This window comes from Mytilus galloprovincialis, chromosome 2, assembly GCF_965363235.1.
Source record: "Mytilus galloprovincialis chromosome 2, xbMytGall1.hap1.1, whole genome shotgun sequence".
Taxonomy (NCBI): domain Eukaryota; kingdom Metazoa; phylum Mollusca; class Bivalvia; order Mytilida; family Mytilidae; genus Mytilus; species Mytilus galloprovincialis.
Window position 1 is genome coordinate 81,096,259 of NC_134839.1, and position 21,418 is coordinate 81,117,676.

At 29.9% G+C, this 21,418-nt stretch overlaps 1 protein-coding gene across 8 annotated transcripts in view; it reads left to right on the plus strand.

Annotated features, from left to right (window-relative positions):
• Positions 1–266: 266 nt before the first annotated feature.
• The window catches only part of LOC143064566 (ecotropic viral integration site 5 ortholog-like), a 62,300-nt gene continuing 41,148 nt past the window's right edge, over positions 267–21,418 (plus strand). For 3 of the 8 annotated variants that reach the window (XM_076237472.1, XM_076237479.1, XM_076237480.1), the window contains exons 1-4: positions 269–384; positions 14,521–14,663; positions 18,214–18,338; positions 20,123–20,262. In XM_076237472.1, coding sequence (XP_076093587.1) covers positions 18,247–18,338; positions 20,123–20,262 — 232 coding nt within the window. In that variant the 5' untranslated portion in view covers positions 269–384; positions 14,521–14,663; positions 18,214–18,246. Of the gene's footprint in view, positions 389–591; positions 611–6,933; positions 7,038–14,520; positions 14,664–18,212; positions 18,339–18,847; positions 18,924–20,122; positions 20,263–21,418 lie in introns of those variants that run through there. The other 5 variants (XM_076237473.1, XM_076237476.1, XM_076237475.1 and 2 more) reach the window with 5 other exon arrangements.

Genomic DNA, 21,418 nt, shown 5'->3' on the forward strand with positions numbered 1-21,418 from the left:
ATAGTAAAAAAATACAAATAACATTAGAAAATGAGGATCACCAATTATGAGGTATTATATGTATCTTCTTGAACTAAAAGATAAATAAATGCATTCGTTCCAGGTTTCTTGTATATTTTTTTATACATTGGATCAAGGATTTGTATACTATACAAATCCTTGATTGGATATACTTTCGGAATTATGTTGATCGAAGTTAGTTCTAAATTTAGGTATAATTTACAAACGTTTGAATGATTTTAAAATAATTTCGATATTTTCTTGGTTCATCCATCCAAATGAGAAACTTCAAGAGACTAAACATTCTCGAAGCAAAACAAATCACCAGGAAAGAATTTTGACACATTTTGATGAATTGATTCACTTTTGAAGGAAACTACTGGTGTAGGTATATTTGTTATTTAAGAATTTTATGTTTTTGACATATTTCTATTTTATACTTTTTATGCCAGTTAAATACGAAAAGTGGCCTGTAGGGCGTTCCTCCTCCACAGAAAACACTTGATCACCACTGGCACTGGCATGTGTATCAAAATAATTTGCATATGGCACTCAGGAACAGCCTCCGATTAGAGGAGGAATGAGGATCTATAAGAAGAAAACAACTATAGTAAGCCATGCTTAGAACTTAAAAGATATAAGTTTTGTATTGAGTTCTGAGTCTAACAGTCTAAGAGAAAATTATGTACAGTTTACTCTGAGACTACTAGTCTCAGGTTTACTTAAAAGTCTTAATAATAATAATATGAAGCAGCTGGCATTATCTGTGAAAGGGGACAAAGTCTGAACGATTTTTTTTTTTTTTTATTTCAAACATATTTTAACTTCAAAATCTGTTAAAAGAGAAATGGAAATACATGTACAGTAACCTTTCACAGATAATACCGTTACGTTTCCGATTTTGGTTTTGTTGTTAGGGATTTTTAATAGTTGTGGCGTTACTTAAGTTATGACATTGTATTCAATGTAAACAAAGAAACGCTATCTCAAAGTCTCATGACAAACGAGACCGGAAGATGTAAGTAGATTTCTCTGCAAATGCGGGAAAATAAAAAATCTGAAAAAAAAATGTGAACGACTTTTGAGTTCATTAGCATGATTAGAAGAATTATTTTTTTGCGGGAAATTTATTTTTTTAATTTACAATTTTTCTACTGTAATAAGGGACTTCCTCCCCTTATAATTTATGACATCTCTATAGACTGTTTTAACTTTTTGCTGTTACGCTTAGTAGAAGACGGGACCTTTTATAGCTGACTATGCGATATGGACTTTGCTCATTTTTGAAGGTTGTACGGTGACCTATAGTTGTTAATGTCTGTGTCATTTTGATCTCTTGTGGACAGTTGTCTCATTGGCAATCATACCACATCTTCTGTTTTACATTCACTGCTTAAAAAATATAGAGCCTTTCAAGACATCATTATTTTTTGGTCTAAGATTCATAATATCTTGTACCATATATGATTACCAATTTCACCTTCAAGCTTGTACTACTAAAAGCTTTAATCAAACTTGTACGACTGCTCAGTAACTACACTGTACATCAGTTACATAATTAATTCAGGTTAAATTCAATATGTTAATCTCAAAGAATAAATAAAAACTGTCATGACTGTAAGTATATGTTTTGTAAAGACATTTCATTATACTCTTGGTATATTATCGAACACTTAAAAAGTTGATGGTGGTGCCATCTTACATAGAACCTCTTTCCAGTGAAATGAGCTGATGTCATGATAAATTTCCATAAATGAAGTCATTGAACATGTTGAACAATTCCCTCTTGAGTATCATTGTCAAGAAATAACAAAGGCATTATGACATTCAAAGTTAATAGGAAAATTCACAAATTTGAAATTAGTCGGTATATTTCTGATTTTACATTAATTTGTGCCAGTAGGACATTTCTGGTTTTATCCAATTATATGCTATGGTCTTTTCTAGTTACAAAATTAGCAGCACCACTAAGCATGCTAATTGTTACAGCTTCCTTCCCAACTAAAAACATCAAGCATCTGGATAAAGTTCATAATGGTAGAATCATAAACCATATATACCAGATTATAAAAAGGGGATTTGATTGTATGCAGGAATTCTGAGTCTTTTAATTAAGCATATCATTACACGTATTTGACAAATTTATATCTTTTGAACATATATCTAAAGATTATTATTTGATAGATGTATATAATACTAGGTGATTTTCTAATTCAAAGAGCTTAACTAATGTGTCCTTATCAAGTCTTCTTCCTTAAACTTGATTTTCTTTTAATAAATTACAAAATTGAATACGGTACTTGTTTTGACACATACAGTACTACCTGTGACATTATCTTATTCATGGTGGCCATAAAAATTATGTTCACCATGGTGGCCATATATGTTCATCATTATACCCCCTGTTGCTTAATTAATACACAAGGTATTAATCAAAAACTAGTCAAGGGTAAAGGGAAATCTTGACTGCATTGAAGTGTTAAAATTACATAACTTACAGGTCATGTGTCTCAGGTAAAATATACATGTATGTGTGTTTGTGAAATTTAATTACTGTAATTATGACAAGAAAATTCAAAAATAAAATAATATAAATAGTTGAATAAATAGCTGATTTTTTTTTTTAATTTGACTCATGACTATTTGTTTTGACATTATACCTTTCTAATCAATTTAAGCTATTTTTTACATGTACTTTATGATAGGTGAAGAATAAATGAATATCATCTTCCAAATGCCTGCCTTTTTCTATTGAAAAGATGTTTCTCAAATTAATTTTCTTAAATCAAAATGATTTATATTTAAATCATAGTAGACATGGTAGATAGACTTATCTGCATTCAGTACTGTTTTACAAATGTTAAAGATTGTCTTTAGAACTTATTCTAAATAAAATTTAAGCAATTCCTTATTTCTCTATTGAAGAAATATATTCAAAATATTCATTAATTCAACAAAATTTGATAATATTTGTTTTGTCATATAAACATATTTTAATATGGTATTTAGTTTGTGACAAAAAAAAACAAACAAACAAAAACACAATTATAATGGCAATGCAAAGAATTAACAATTCTATAAGAAATTAAAACACATGGATTTTTTTTAGGTTTCTGCCCTCAGTTCTAATAATGACTATTTTATAAGGGAGCCAATATTTTCAACATATTCATGTAATAAAGGTTTAGCATTTCTTTCACTTTTTGTTCTTGGGTAAGAGACATTATTATGAGAAGGTAAACAATTTTCAAATAGATTATCTCAAGTTATTTTGTTAATTTTACAATTAAGGAAGGAGTGGTCTTCATTGTCCAGCAAGTGGCGAAGTTTACATATTCTATCTTTTCTAGGAATTTTATATTGTCCACTATTTTCTATTTCTAAGTTATGACCACTAACTCTCTATGTGACACATTTGAGTATACAGTTTTTACCAAAGTTTTTATTCTTAAATCTATTTTCAAAAATGTTTTTCTTTAAATTGATTTTTCATCAAGGGTTTTAATGTCTTAATTCATTCAAGTCTCTGAAATTGTTAACTTTATCTAAAAGACCTGGGTTTAGGGAAATCTTTGCAAATGTATACCAAGAATATGTATCATACCAGTCCAGCACTTCCAACAATAAAAATGTACACAGAAAAAAATGATTTAATTAATAGACCATAAAAGTGTAACCATCTATATAAGTGTATTTTGTCAAATTTTGGCTTTTAACTGACAGATATTAGCTAAACTGAAGATGCCATATTTAATAAGTTCACATTTGTTTAAAAAAGGCAAAAGAAGACAGTTTTTTTCTTTAAATATTTTTTTGGAAAATAAGTCTCTTCAACATGTCCATTACATTAACTCCTGATTTCAGATTTAAAAAAAAAAGATAGACAAAACTAGTTTTTTCCTATTAAAATCATATAATGATATTTGTAGTTTTCCTGAATAATAGATGTTATAAAAATTTATCATAAGAGGATTGATATTGTCTGATCATTTTATAATGTTAAGAAACAGGCTTGCTAAAAATTACTTCCTTCATGGTTTCTTTAAAAATATCATTTGCTTGATTATTAGTTATTATTAATGATAATTCATTAAATAATGCAAATAAACGATTAAATACAATGTACATTAATTTTTTTTTTGCTTTTAAAAAAAAAATAATTAAAGTCTGTTAATTGTCTTTCAAATGCTAGTCAATAACTTTATCTTTGATATTTTATTGTCTTTTTGCTTCTCAAAATTCTTACTAAGGAGACATTAAAAGAATAAGAAACAAAATCATACAAAAATTAATAAGAACAAATAAAAAAATAAAAAAAATGAGTTTGAATAAATTCAAAAGACAGAAAAATCAAAAACAATATTAATTAACAAAGACTAAAACAATGTCTTATTCTACATTTTCAAAAAAAGGTGAAATGTCAATTTTGAAAGAAACCTAAGTTATCTGTACAGGTAAATTTTAAAGAAACATACAAGTTGAAAACTTCAACCCTGATTGATTACAACAGGTAACATTATTAGATAAAACATCAACCTATGTTTTATGACCCCAATAAATGGCCAACATCTCAAAATTGAATACCCCAATAAATGGCCACCATTGGATGTTGACCATGCAAGAGGGTGGACATAATTAAGAGAATGTCACAGGCTGTACTGTATCTGTGAGTATGAAAAATTTAGCACATGCAAACAGATATTGTCTATACAGACATGACAGACGAACACTTCAAGAAAATTACTTAGTTGATATTTCATGCACACATATTTCATGAAATTAAAAGGTACATGTAACAATTAGATAAGCAATATAACATTTATCATGTTTATAGTCCTGCGATCAATTCACAAAAGATTTCCGGAGAAAATTATCTCTTCATTACTATATTAGTCATGAACATTCAAGTATATACCAGTATGATCAATTTTTTTTGTAAGAGCACCTGTTTTTTGTCGAGCCTTCAATTTTGTTGAGCCTTCGACTTTTGTCAAAAAGGCAAGACATAGCGATCCTACTTTCCATCAGTGGCGGCGTCCACAAATATTTATTCTGTGGTTAAAGTTTTTGAAATTTTAATAACTTTCATGAACTATCCTGTCTGATTTCTACTAACCTTAGACCAGTCTGCCCCACAAACTTTGTTCTGCAAAAACTTACTAGTCCCAATGAAATTTTACTAGTCTGGGGCATCGGACTAGTGGCTAACCGTGCAGACTGTTAGACAGAAGCTTGTTTACGATTATACAATGTAGGATAGTATCCAGAAGTAAATTTTATATTTTCCATATTTTACTTATAAATAGCTATATCATGTATATATAGACTTAGTTTTTCTGCCAGGAAACATTACTTTGACTCTTTGGTTAAAGTTTTAAAAAATTTAATAACTTTCTTAAACTATCCTGGATTTCTACTAAACTTGGACAGAAGCTTGTTTATTATCAAAAGCTAGTATCTAGAAGGAAATTTTGTTAAAATTTTGCACCTGTTTTTCCATATTTTGCTTATAAATGGACTTCTTCTAGTTAACATTACATACAATCTGCAGTTAAAGTTTTTAAAACATTTATTAGATTCATAAACTATCATGTATTTTTACCAAACTTGGACAGAAGCTTCTTACAATCAAAAGATAGTATCGAGAGGAATATTTTTACTAATTTGTTTCCTCATTTTTGTTGAGCCTGTACATGTGATTAACAGCAAAAGTAGGCGAGACACTGGGTTTTGCGGAAACCCTTACAAATTTTTTCTTAATAAAAAATAAATGTGTAATGATTATTTAATTGATTAAGAAATATTAATAAATTCAATAATTCTTCAGCATAGTCTATGAGCCTTTCCCTGAAATCAGAATTATGGTGCAGAATAAACATCCGAGACATGATCACATACACAATCCAGTCACATAAAGGTGTCAAGTATATTGACAGAAATTACTTCCATTCTAATAATATGTGTAAAAATATATAAATAAATGTCAAAAACAAAATAAACACATATTATAGTAGTAGCATAAAGTCATTGATAAATAGGTACAAAGTAATAATTAATGGTAATTAAGTACATGTGGTAGTATCTGTGGTAAGTAGGACATGACAGGAATACATGAGTTGTCTTTCCTGCATACATTTTGGTTTAGATTTGCATCTCTCTCTCGTTCAGTCACTCTTTAATTAAGGAAAGACTTTCTTAAGGTAATAATATACTCTTTTTTTTGTGTACTTTGTGGCAATTTGATGAATCAAGTCTTTTTCATTTGGATTTATGATTTGTTCTTATGTTTTGCTGTTACACCACTTTCCTTGGTAAGGGGAGGATTGGGTACTAGGGAACAGGTTTAACCCTGCCAAATTTGGTATGAGATTGTCCCATGTCTGGAGCCTGTAATGCAGTGTTTGCAGTTTGTTGCTGTACATGTATATTATATATTTTTTTCTTCTGGTTTAAGTTTGTACCTAAATCAGGCCTTTAGATTTCTTGTTTTGATTGTTTAACATTAGTTATGACAGAGCGTTTAAAATCTTGCTAAGCAAAATAGGTTTTGCTCATTGTTGAATGCTGTACAGCACCAAGTACAGTAACCTGTAGTTGCATATGAAACCTTATCACAAACACATCATTATTTATTTATTTAAGAAATGTCACTATAAATATTGCTGCTAGCCTGTTTAGTCTTAAGTCTGTGTAATATAGCTACTGATCATGAGCATCACCCATTTCTACCCAATTTATGTGTAGAAGATGAAAAGACAGTTTAGAAATACGTATGGATATCTTTAATAATTATCTTAATGATATACATGATATACATGTAATCAGGATTGATGTCAAGGCCAATGACAAATCACCTGTGTATTACATTTACATGTACTTGTAGTCTCTAGGGCAAAAGTCATCCCTCTGATATCCCAATATTTACATACTTATGTCATAGCCAATAAAATAAGTTCTATTATTTCCTTCTTTAATTACAATTTCCTGGATGTGTATTGTTTTTGTGTGATATTGACATGAGAATTAGGCCCATGCAGGTAAGTTTGGATTGATATTTGTTTTTGTTTTATCAACTAATTCGAAATATTTAAATTACCATTTTGACAAGGAGAAACTAATTTGATTTCTTTCTTATTATTCCTAAAAAAGTATAGTTCTATTATAAAACTAGTACTGTAACAACCACATGCATGCCTTAATTACCAGCAACACAATGAAAACTACAGTAGGAGTAGGATCTGCCATTTTTTATATGCTAAAAGTGTGAATAGGAACATCTGAATTTCGCTTTTGTGTTTTGCTCTGACTTTTTGTGTTCTCCATTTTGGACATTAAATTGTATTTTTCTGGGACTTGGGATTTTTGGTTGTCTTGGTATTGTCATATTTTTTGCAAGTAAGGTTATAAAAATTTCATAAACAATGTTATTTTATGATAGATCTGTGGTATTTTGATGATACAATGTATAATTATAAAACATGGTACATTCTTTTAGTTTAATTCTTTGATGAAAGGAAGTATTTGGACATGTAAAGTACTGGTACTTGAAAACTGCATGAAGTACAGTATAACATATACATCATATATAATTACAAAAAAAAACAAAAAAAAACCTGACTTTGACAAGTAATCCTATGTAGGAGTACATAAATTGTTTACCTTCAGTACAAGATGTATTTGTCTTAATAGATATTAATAATACCATGTTTTTGTGATATTTTTTGTACCTTATAAAAAGTACATGCAATAAAAGTATAAAATCTTGTAAGATATGGCAACACATATTTGAATCAGTATTCATAACATATTTACAACAGCATTGTATTTGATAGATGTACAATTTTGTTATTCACATTGAAAATAATATACATATTAGGATTTTACTTTCCTATTTTGTATTGAGGGATTTCATTGACAGGTAGGGAAAACTGAAATTGCAACCTATATTATGAATCTTGCCCAATTAATAAGAAAGCAATTAAATTGAAAATTGTCTGAACTTATTTTTTCATGAACTTTTAAAGGTAAAAGGCTAGTGAGTGAATCAAGCATCTAGGGGCCTTTTGTTATGAAAAGATATACCTGTACTATCAATTATTTATTTTTTAGAGTTTAAATATTGCAATTTTAATGGACCAAACCTGTTTGCAAGGTTTTATTTTCACTTTCATTTTCTTCTTTTAAGATCAAAGTTGGATGATGAGATATTTTCATATTTTTATACGACCGCAAAAATTGAAAATTTGTTGGTCGTATATCATTTATATTGGTATCATGTTGGCGTTGTTGTCGTCGTCTTCGTCCGAATACTTTTAGTTTTTGCACTCTAACTTTAGTAAAAGTGAATAGAAATCTATGAAATTTTAACACAAGGTTAATGACCACAAAAGGAAGGTTGGGATTGATTTTGGGAGTTTTGGTCCCAACAATTTAGGAATTAGGGGCCAAAAAGGGCCCAAATAAGCATTTTCTTGGTTTTCGCACTGTAACTTTAGTTTAAGTAAATAGAAATCTATGAAATTTTGACACAAGGTTTATGACCACAAAAGGAAGGTTGGGATTGATTTTGGGAGTTGAGGTCCCAACAGTTTAGGAATTAGGGGCCAAAAAGGGGCCCAAATAAGCATTATTCTCGGTTTTCTCACCATAACTTTAGTATAAGTAAATAGAAATCTATGAAATTTGAACACAAGGTTTATGACCATAAAAGGAAGGTTGGGTTTGATTTTGGGAATTTTGGTCCCAACAGTTTAGGAAGAAGGGGCCCAAAGGGTCCAAATTGAACTTTGTTTGATTTCATCAAAAATTGAATAATTGGGGTTCTTTGATATGCCGAATCTAACTGTGTATGTAGATTCTTAATTTTTGGTCCCGTTTTCAAATTGGTCTACATTAAGGTCCAAAGGGTCCAAAATTAAACTAACAAAAACTGAATCCTTGGGGTTCTTTGATACATTGTATGCTGAATCTAAAAATGTACTTAGATTTTTGATTATTGGCCCAGTTTTCAAGTTGGTTCAAATCGGGGTCCAAAATTAAACTTTGTTTGATTTCATCAAAAATTGAATAATTGGGGTTCTTTGATATGCCAAATCTAACTGTGTATGTAGGTTCTTAATTTTTGGTCCCGTTTTCAAATTGGTCTACATTAAAGTCCAAAGGGTCCAAAATTAAACTAAGTTTGATTTTAACAAAAATTGAATTCTTGGGCTTTTTTGATATGCTGAATCTAAACATGTACTTAGATTTTTGATTATGGGCCCAGTTTTCAAGTTGGTTCAAATCAGGATCCAAAATTATTATATTAAGTATTGTGCAATAGCAAATATTTTCAATTGCACAGTATTGCACAATAGCCAGAAATATCTAATTGCACAATATTGTGCAATAGCAAGAAATTTTCAATTGGAGTTATCTTTCTTTGTCCAGAATAGTAGAATCAACTTAAATCATTGTTTTATACAATATACAATGTATATTCACTTTTACTACCAACTGATAAATTAAAACAATCTTTACCATTCAGTGATAACAAGCACAATAACTACTCATTTTAATATTTTATGATGTATTTAAATGAGTAGTTTCAAACTCCATTAGAAATTTGAATTGAGATCAGTTTTGGAATACAGGAAAGGTGGATGTGAAAAAAAATGGGGGGGGGGGGGAGGGGGGGGGTTATATTTTTCTCATTTCAGATTTCATAATTAAAAAGAAAATTTCTTCAAACATTTTTTTGAGAGGATTAATATTCAACATCAAAGTCAATTGCTCAAAGGCAAAAAAAATATTTTAAGTTCATTAGACCACATTCATTCTGTGTCAGAAACCTATGCTGTGTCAACTATTTAATCACAATCCAAATTTAGAGCTGAATCCAGCTTGAATGTTGTGTCCATACTTGCCCCAACCGTTCAGGGTTCAACCTCTGCGGTCGTATAAAGCTGCGCCCTGCGGAGCATCTGGTTATTATAGGTCTAATATCATACCATATGGTAAAAATGAATTCTTACAAAAATATCCTCGTAATACTGTGCATGTTGTGAACTAGTTTAAATTTTGAAAAATATTTTAATAATTGTGTTTACTGAATGATCACCTATAAGATATCAGCTGTATATAATTCAGTGTTATACCTTTATACAGATATATTTTAAACTTGACATTTTTTACACTTGGTAATTATATAATATTTTAATGAGGCATCCTGGTATCTATTTATTACGACACCTACAGATAAACTATAAATAAACAAAATCCCTTCGTTAAGTTATATGATTATGTTACTACATGTACATGGAGTATAAATAGGAAGTGGATAGTTATGTTTTGATATTAAGGTTCTATTGGTAAGAGATTTTTGTATTGTCCTTTTTATTTTATCTACCTTTTAGTTCAAAAACCAGAAATTACAGGAGTACAGTTGGTACAATACTAACCATGATTACTTTGTATTTAATCAGTACATCGGACCTAAGTCAATGTAAGTTGACAGTATTTCAAATACATTATCTTTAAATTTAATTTATTTTCCCAGAAACGTTTGACTCCACAATGTATATATCCTAACGTCCCAATGTCATATGACATGTTTTCCCGGCATGACCCCTGGTCAACTGAGGCACTTCATTCATAAAAACTGAAATTGGAGAGTTTACATATTTCACCTTTATTAACAACAGTCTGAGCACACATTTATTGGAAGACAGAGTTGAGCCCTTTTCCACTGACTTTTATAGTTTGTTCTTATGTTGTACTGTACATGTTACACCACTGTCCCAGGTTAGATGGAGGGTTTTCTTTCAGGAAACTAGTTTAACCTGGCCACATTCTGTACGTGCTTGTCCCAAGATTGAAAGGTCTATAGATCAAAAATCCAATTCATGATAACTGAAAAAATAGACTGACATTTGTACAGAAAAGTGGTTTCTGCCTAATGTACTTAAGGTTACAATACACCATTAGATTTTATGGGCGCAGCCATTTTATGAGCATAACATGGTATTCAGAATTAAGAGTATGGCGAATCCTGATTGGTCAATATGTGCGCCCGTTATTTTTTATTATTAGAGACTTCGTGCACTCTGTTTTATACAAAAGGCAAAATAAAAATTATTCCGTAGCCCTAAAGGCACTGAGATGACTTTTCAACGCTAGGACAAGACACATATTTTTAAGGGCAAAATTGATAGGCATGGGAGATAAGTACAAAATACGCTAAGAAAAGCAACGCGAACCTATATTTTTTGGACCAAAAAATACTGTCCTAATAACTTTTCTTTGATTCTAGCAAGGTTTCGTTAAAAAAATCAACTTTCTAAAGTCTGTATCTCGAAAAAGGCTACCATTGTTGCCTATGGGGAAATTAATTGTTTATTTCAATCTTAATCAAATTCTGCATTCATCATGTTCATAGGAAACTTTACTTAAACTAGTGTAACATATAATAAGAGGAAGATCCTTATTGATTAAGATGCCATTTGATGCAATGTAAGGCAAATGTTTTTGTCTAAAATCACAGCAGAATGGAATTATACTTTTTAAAGTATAAGCATAGCATCTATGTCATTAGGTCACTAAAAGTTTTTCTTGCGGGATAGGTGAGCATGCTTACTGAGGTTTTATAATTTGTTTTGCAAATGTTATTTCCTTCATCTACAGTTGGCTATATATATATGTATCAACAATATGATCAATTAAATACATTTATATGCAATCAGTCTAATAAAGCATCAGTAAATGCACAAAATAGTATTTGAATATAAAATGTATTGATGACCACACACACAGTAACACATCTGTTAAGCCAATTATAAGGTTTTTCTAACAAAGAGTATAAGTGGAATACACTGCAATTGAACAAGGTACTGATTTGTTTAAGTATTCTTGATTGCAAAAGTGTGACATTAAACATATATGTTAACGGCATATTATTTAACGGCATATTATTTAACGTCAAGATGTCTAGATATGTTGTTTGCACTCAAATAGGAAATATGCATCAAGTCATACTATATGGTGCAGACATCTTAGCCTTTAGCTGCTAATTGAAACATTATCTTGTATAAATTGAAGTTTATTGATATAATCACAACAATCTGCATGTCATAATTGAAACAAACAAGTGCAAATTGATTAAGAATGTACATAGAAGATAGTATTCAGGGGTATGTTTCAACTACTGTTTTTATTACAATCTATTTTCTTTTCATTTTGTACTTCCTATATCTGTTTTACTCTCTTTATCTCTCTCTCAGTCTCTATTCTGGTTACACAATATTATTTAGGGGCCAGCTGAGGACCACTTTGAGTGCAGGATCTTCTCGCTGTGTTAAAGAGACAGTGGTGCCTTTTGGCTATTATGTCTGCTCTTTGGTCGGGTTGCTGTCTCCTTGACATATTCCCTTTTCCATTCTCAATTTTATAAGTCCCCTACCTGTGAATTTGAAAGGGACTATAGGTTTTCACTCCATCTGTCGGTCTGTTTGTCAGTCTGGCAAATCAGTTTTTCACACTTTTTTTCGAGCTGGAATTAAGATATTAATTTGATGTTTGGTTTACAGTTTTATCATGACCAGTTTCAGATCAAGTTTGATTTTTTTTGCAGTCTATACTAAAGACTACTACAAAGAGTCATATTATATACTGATATCATCAACATGTACAAAAAAATGTAGTCACTGGGTAACAATAAGTTTTGGTTATAAATTGAGGATGCTTGCCAGTTGCCGGTCTTATCATAAAACTAAGACCAGAATCATCCTTCGGATATCTAGCTTAAAAATTGTGCCCCTTGATTATACCTGCCAACTTAAATGGCCACCACCATGACTAAAAATAGAACATAGAGGTTAGATCAGAAAGACGAAATCTACAAATTTATATGTCAAATCTCCAAAATAGTTGGTAAACTCTTTATTGGAGTTCTTGCCCCTGAATATAGATTTCTACCAATTGTTTCATTTTGCTAATTATCATGAAAACTATAATAGGTAAAGTGAAACTTTGAATAACAAATGATCCAAACAAATTTTCAACATGTTTGAAATTGTCTGTCAACCATACAGAAGTGCTTGCCCCTAAATGCTGATTTTAACCATTTTACCGTTTTCATTCTAACCAATACATGTAGTAGATAAGAAAAACTTAAACAGCGAAAGTGATCAGCACAGCAAGATTTACAGTTTTGTAAACATGGAGGAAATGTTTTGTAGAATCCTTATGGGAATCTAATATTTTGTAGTGGACAAAAAAAAAAAACTAAATCCACAAAACTGATCTGTATGAGTTATACTGCAAAAACTGTGAAAAAACATAGATAGTCATACATAAAATGGATTGCTGTTAAAATAAACTGATATAAAAATTCTACTTCTATTATTGCACATATTGACATAATTAGTGTCTTGATATCAAAATATGATATAATCACTCAGTATAATCATGATAGCTAAGCACTATGAAATCTTTGTCAATATTTATTTACATTTAAGATACAAAGTGTTTTCCCCCTGTACTTGTCATGCAATAAAAACTTTAGGTCATGCAGTGAACTTGAATTATTTTTAGGATAAATTAAAGTAATTTATATTGCATTATTGGCTATTACACGTAGAGACATTTGTAATCTATTTGAAAAGATGAGTCAGCTTATAAAATTACATGTATTTTGTGCATGAATAAATTTGTGTGGTAGGTGTTGCACATTTCTCACGATGTATATTGTTACTTTAGAAAGTCATCACAGCTTACCCTTCTGGTTATAAGGGAAAATAGATATTATATGAATGACTTAATCATTTGTTAACTAACATAATGATTGTATTTAAATAACAAATTAATACCAGTAACAGTTAAAAGTAGAAGCAACTCCAACAATAATTATACTAGCATAAAACATTTAATATATAAAATGTGAAGAATAAGTCTGTTAAGTAACATAATTATTGACAATTTTTAAATTACTTATCTACTATCTAAATGTGTAAAACTCTGGACACACTGACAGATGCTACTTACAGGCTTGTATTCTATCAAAACAGATATAGTCTGACATGATCATTTCAACTTTTCCTTTTTGGAAAAGGCTGTCAAATACAACAAAATTCTGTTTCCCTTTTGTTGGTCACTCTTTTTTTTGGTCCTGATAGTTCTGAAAGGTGGAACTTCCTTGTTCAACATCTTAGACTTCACAATTGGCAGCAAAGGATTTGTATAAAAGCAGAAATTAGAATATACATTTGAATTAGATTTCCCTTATTTCATATAAGCAGCATGAATATGCTAGATGCTTTATATCAAATCCTCAACAAAGATAATCCATAATAAATTATACTGTATAATCTGATGTATACTTAGGACAAGTGAACTATTAATACAGGTTGTAATTGTCATGGAGACAATTGTATTCGTGTCAATGTAAAAAATGATAGGTATCAAATTCCAAACTAATCCTCAATTAATTATTTATCTTGACTACATATAGACATTTTATTTCTTCATTGATATTTTGTTTTGCAGAAAGTAGCAGCTTATCTTTGAGAGATTAATTGGATCCTTTTAAAGTGAAATGTTCACAGGTTAAAGACATATATTAGAATACATCATTTGGATATCAGAATTGCCATGAGAATTTGTAGAGAGAACTAAATTAGTGTAGACTGGTAAGGTTTGTTTTATCAATAGTTTTCATCATAGCTTTCTACATGTCAGAAAAAAAGGACTGTTAGGACAACCAAATTACGTGTTGCAATTCAAACTTATAAATTCATAGCCTTAAAAAAACAAACCAAAATAGGATATTTAATGAGATTTACATGCATGCTAATGTATTTTTATTTGTTTCTCCTAATAAAAGATCAAAGGCATTCCTGTAATAATTTTTTAAGTAACTTTTTGTTTTCAATGTAAATCACAGAACTTTAAATGGATATAAAGGGAAGATGTTTATAATCTTAGAACTTCTGTCTGCGTTTGTTATTCACTTGTTTTAGAGCGCATTTGTTTCTAACCTAAACGATGTAAACGATTACGCGCTTAGTCGTTTAATCCATTTGTTTCTTACATTTTTTGGTCAACGTTGACATCGTTTACATAAACGATGTAGGCGCAAAATAGTCGCGTAGTCGTTGATCGTTTATCGTTGAGACGTGTAAACGATAAATTTGTTTCTGCATCTGTCGTTTAAATATTTACGAGCACGTGTTGTTTTCGCAAAGTCCTGGTTATTTATTTCCCGTACTTTTACCTGTTTGTTTACAGTGCGTGAGTGTAATCTATTTCTGTCTGACTACGCGGGGTCGATAAAGTTTATTAAACGATGTATTTGTTTCTAGCAGCTTAACGTTTACTAAACGATAGTCATCGATGACAAAATTTCAGGTTAGAAACAAATGCGCTCCATATGTATGTGATATATATGATATGTATCAGCATAAATTACACCTCTAAACGGAGGTTGGTAATCCTTCATCATTAGATAAATCTCACTTTCAAAGGTCACACCAGAAGCTATTTTAACATGGTATAGATTACCTGGTTAATAAAACAAAATATCACAACATTTACCTGCTTTAGGCTTAGAAAATAAATAAAATCTGATTAATATTTTGTCATTTATTGGTATTTTGTGAACTGAATCATGTTAAGACATATATCTTATATATAAAGATGTAACATAGGATAATCAAAGTCTACAGCATGATGGTTGATTAGTATTTAAACTTTTAGGTCAATAAGGGCATGTACATGTATGATTAATTTCTATATTCTTAGAAAGTTTTTGTTTTGAAAACTGACAGTGATTATAAAAAAACATTAATGTTATTGGTAATTTAAACAAAGTTGGCTTAAATTTACATGATTTTGCAGTGTATTTTTAAGGTAACATTATTAATTATAAAGTGTTCTTTGTGTATATACATATTTATGATAGCAATTGTGTGCTGTTCTAAAGAACTAGGTTCCAACTAAAAATAAGGAGATGAAATCACTATCGAATAGGGAACAAATGACATATATATACACAATTATAGGTCATGTGTGTCCTTCAACAATGAGAAAACCCCATAAAGTATAGACAGGAAAAATGTGAAACAAAACTAACAGCCTAATTTATAAGTTATAACAATACCGTCCAAGAAAAACAAATATGACAGACTTAACCAACAACAACCAATGAATTACAGGCAACTAACTTGGGACAGGCATTTTAGATTGCAAACACCAATCGATTTTCCCATAGGTAACAATAGTAGCCTTAATCAAGATACAGACTTTAGAAAGTTGATTTCTAGAATAAAAGCTTGTTAGAATTAAAGAAAAATTATTCAGACTGTTTTTTTAGACCAAAAAAGGTTCCCTTGGCGTTTCTTAATGCAATTTGTACTTATCTTCGTTGCCTATCAATTCTGTGCTTAAAAATACATATATGGTCACAGCTTAGAAAATACTTCACATGCCCTTTAGGGCTATGGGAAATACATAGTTTTGTCTTTGGTATAATGCAGAGTGGACAAAGTATCGAGTACTCAAAAATATTGAACGCACATAATGACCAATTAGGATTAGCCATACTATTAATTCTGAATACCATGTTATCTTCATAAAATGGCTGCATTGATAAGATCTAATGGCTTATTGTAACCTTAAAGATATTTGTCACTTTTGGGACAACCTTATTGATATCAATTTTTATACAGATAGTCATTTCAATGTTTTATGCCGTATCTTATCATATGATATAACCTGTAAGAAACCTGTTATATATGTAAAAGTAATTTATTTAATTAACATGGTTAAGGTTGATTTATTGAGTATTAAGTTAAGGTTAATTTATGAGCTAGTTAAGGTTATATTAATTATTAAAAAAAATGACTGGATTCTTTTTCATCTGTCTTAAAATATGATATATATAAAATAATTTCATTTGGTGATTTTTCACATAAATATAAATCTGTGAGTCAAACAAATCAAATTATATACTTGTATAATATAGATATATATATCAAAGGAAATTTAAAGGTTATCTATGTATAATATTTGTATTTGATAATTTTAATATTATTTAGTACATTAAATTTAACATTTGATGAAGCATTGGCAATAAAAGCTATTTTGTCTTTATATATTTCATGTAATCATATATAGATCTGGTTTATACTATTTCTATTGCACCTTTTATTTTAAACTCTAAAATTTACATAACACACATGTGTGATATGCACTTATATGATATAATGAAGAATTTTCTTCTTTCTCATTGGGTCTGCACTTTTGCTGATTGACTATCAGTCACAGGGGCAAAAGGAGGGGGGGGGGTTGACATCTAACCAGTGATCAGTGTTTCAATATTGGCATAATTTAAGAAAAGGGGACTATATTGCATTCAACTTGTGCATTTTACTTCTACTGTTTGTCAAACAAATATTTCTGTCACACTTTTCTCAAGTACAAGTCTACACAACAACTTCATCTTTCATTATTTGGTGAGCTGCTTGAGAGTGGAGACTTGTAATGTGTGAGAACTCTTCTTATCTGTTAGACATCTTTTTCCTGTTTTTCTATACCTTTTCAATATGTTGAATGAACTTACTGGAAAAAATGGCTTCATATTTGTTAGAAGTTCGTCAGTGAGGAGTTGTTTATTGTGTATTCTTTAATGAGCATGTCACTTTGAATAACAATTGGGGTAAGTGTGTATTTTCCTGTCAGTTATAGAAGATATGATGACAATTTAAAAAACCAAACCCTAATGATTTCTTTCCTTAATTGTTCATATAAACACAGGAAAGAAAGTGAAAGTAATGTCTGATCTGTAATAAACATTTGTGACTGGAGACAAGAATAAAAGGATTATTTATTTCTTTATGTAAATTGAATGTGTTGATTTTCTCGTCTCTTATGTTATTGACATGACCTCCAATATAGGGAAGATAAGTTACCTATAAATCCACAGATTTATATATTTATGTAGTATTTTACTGAAATACCAAGGTACAACCAGTTTATTGTTAGGTTACTGGGTTTTTGTCAGTTATAAATATCAGAACAGTAGATTTTCCATTGCCCTTTTTGACAATCCATTAAGCTTTTTGTTGTGACAATATATAAATATGTTAAAAAGTAAATTTATTCAACACAAGAAAAAACAACTCTTGAGGCCATAATTCTGCTTATATGAATACAAGATAGATTTGTTTGTTTTCATTTCAGAGGGTGATGAAGTAAGAAGTTTTTAGGAGGCCAATGTCCTCAGATGACAAACAGAAAACAGAGGAGGTATCCTCTCTGCAAGCAGAGGAGTTAGAACTTTTAGCCAAGCTTGAGGAAGCAAATAGGTAAAATACCTGCCAGGTGTAGCTTTTATATTTATGTATTGTTGTTTGTCTTATTTTGAAATGATGAATAAATAATGTATAAGAAGGATAAGAAAAATTACTGAATTATTAGACACCACAAACAGACTACATTAATTCCTGACTCCTGGAGAAAAAACATGTACAAAGAAAGGCAAACAATAACATACAACATAAGTCTTCATTATAAAGATTTTACTACTATGTAAACAAATATCTGTATCTGTATATAGTACATGCTAATGGTTTATTTTACCTGACATTAAAGGAAGAGAGAACTTTTGTCTTTTCTATTTACAAAATATTACCTTAGATTGAAATTGATTTTTGAAATCATCAAGAAAATTTATTGTTGAAAGACACTTATTTACTATGGTACTGCTAGTTATGGATTTTCCTCTTGTAGATTAAATTTAATTTAAGAATTAGTTAATTACATATATACATCAGTTCATAAACATCTATTGATTTTTGTTTGCTATAAATTTTAGATGAAATGGATTATAAGTTGTCACATGCAGTTAAAGTATTGAAACGTAAAGCTTCATCTAAACAAGAAACCTTCAGGTTAAATAAAGATTGTGAGATCAGCTTCAGTTTATACACTAAATTTGTTTTAAGAGCAAGGTCATAATCTCAAATAAGGACATTGCATTAAAATATGTTAAAAGGATGAAAGTTGCTCTATAAATAACTGATGAATGAAAATTGTAGCTGAAAATCTTTTCACTATACAAGTTAGATGAAGTTTTAAAATTTGATATTAATATGCATGGTAAACTTTTACTTCCAAAGATCTCTCCTGTCTTTGTCATTTTTATAATAATAATGTCCACTCTGTCTGTAAATTGAATGGATGCATATTAAAATGTTCTAAAAATATTTGGTTATTGTTGTTTACTGAACAATCAGTGGGTGATTATAAAAATTATCTGTCAGGAGGATTTAGTTAAAACTATCCTGAAATGTAAATTATAGCGGTCAGGGTAATTATCATAGAGACATCAAGAAATTTTAATGAATCAATTAATATGATAGTTGTGACAATGTTAAGTTAATAATATAGACGTTAATGGTCTTGCTATGTCTTCATCTTTGCTGTATTTTACAACTTCTATCTCATTCAAATAAGTAGTAATAACAAATATTACAATTTCAAAGTTCAAACTGATATACTTCTGCATTTGTTTCCTCATTACAGTTATATATAACAGTTCTCTCTGATATCTGATTTAATCTCAGTAGCGATAACAAAATGTCAAATCTATAGAATGCCTGTCTCTTTATTACAATATTTAAAAGAAATTCTGGAATGTAACTAACATATCTGATTAATAACTTTCATTTATAACATTTCCTTGTTTTTAATAAAACCTTATATTTTTAAGTTTTATCAAATTTCATTCCTTTATTGATAACCAGTATAAATATAATGATAGCAGGAAGTCAGCCCTTGCATACAAAAAGAACACAAAGAGCAACACAAAACCTGGACCAATATAAACTCTACATATAATCAACATTTATCATTTTATTGTTTATTTCATTAAACATAGACATGTTTTACTGTAGGATACAAAGTATTGAGAAAGTTAAGAGCCCCAGGAAACATTTGCATTTGTAAAATCAGTTTGCAGCTTCCCATACAATGAATAGTAGTAATTTGTTTAAAACAAAGTAAAATGACAATTTTCAGGAATTATTAGTTTAATTATTTCAAAGCTTAGTATTTTCTCATTAAAATTATCTTTTCTTATTTATTATAGGAGGTTACTGTCAGATGAAAAATCTGCCTTCAATTCCACACCGTCGCCAACTTTAGGACATTCAAGACAGGGCTCAGCCTCTAGTGTTGTGTCTTCAGTATCATCCAACAGTCAGCAACACTCAGAGGAAGATGGCACTGGTAGTGTATTATTGTATTTGCCTATTTATCTATGTAGTGGTTTACAATCTTTAACAAAATAGATCATACGGGGAAGTATAGAGCAATGTAGATATATAGATTCCTACACTGCAACAAGTGTATTACCATATTTCTCCACTTGAGACAGTTAAATTTTATTATTTTAATAAAGCGCGAGATTTGCTGAGCTTTTTAAATAATTAAAATTTAACTTTCGAGAGTTGAGAAATATCGTAATACACAAGCTATAGTGTCGGAATATGTTTCTCTGTTGATTTTTATCCTTCTTTTTCAAAGATTTTCAGTAACTTGTGTTCTTTATATGAGACGTCATCAGGTATGGTCGCCTTTTTTCATCCAATCACAATAATAAAATTCAGAAGAAAACAAAACATTTTAACGTCATAAACAAATTTCGACTAATCATTTGCCAAGAACAGATATTTCACTAGTTAGGAGAAACATTTTTCTCACTTCTCACACCGATCAAGAAATGTGAAAATAGCACAGAAATTAGAGCAAGGTTATTTCATCCATGTGTATAAGTTATTTTAATGGAATTGAAAAAAAAAAAAATTCAATTTTCTTAATGTGATGCCAATAAAGATATACCGAAGATTGATTGGTAAATTTTTTCCATACATATCCATGTTGTTGCCAGGTTACATGAAGTGTAAATTGCCTTATTGTGTGATGAATATAAGTATTGTTTGAAGAATTCTAAGAATATTCCAGAGGGTGAAACTTAATTAATGTTAAGCACACCTGAGGGATAGTTCTCAGTATGTGTAATCATCTCCTTTAAAATTACACTTTTACACTTTTCCACCCACCACCTTTAGATTGCTTAGCAAGTTTTTTTGTACCTTGAATCTTTCAAACTTGGCTTGTAAATAAGTTTCTAAGGCCTCAACCCTGTCCCTAGCCCATGACAGTGGTGTACCAGCATAACATAAGAACAAACTTTATAAAGAGTTTACATAAACAAAACTAACAAAAAGTACCAATCTGAAAGCTAGTTTGCAGTTCAATTTCAACTATTAGAACTATGTTTCCTGAGACTAAAAATCTGGTTTAAAAGAGTTTATTTATTCATGACTCAAAATTACACACATTGCATAGGTGAATTTAAAGGCACATGGCTTGTATTCCTGTT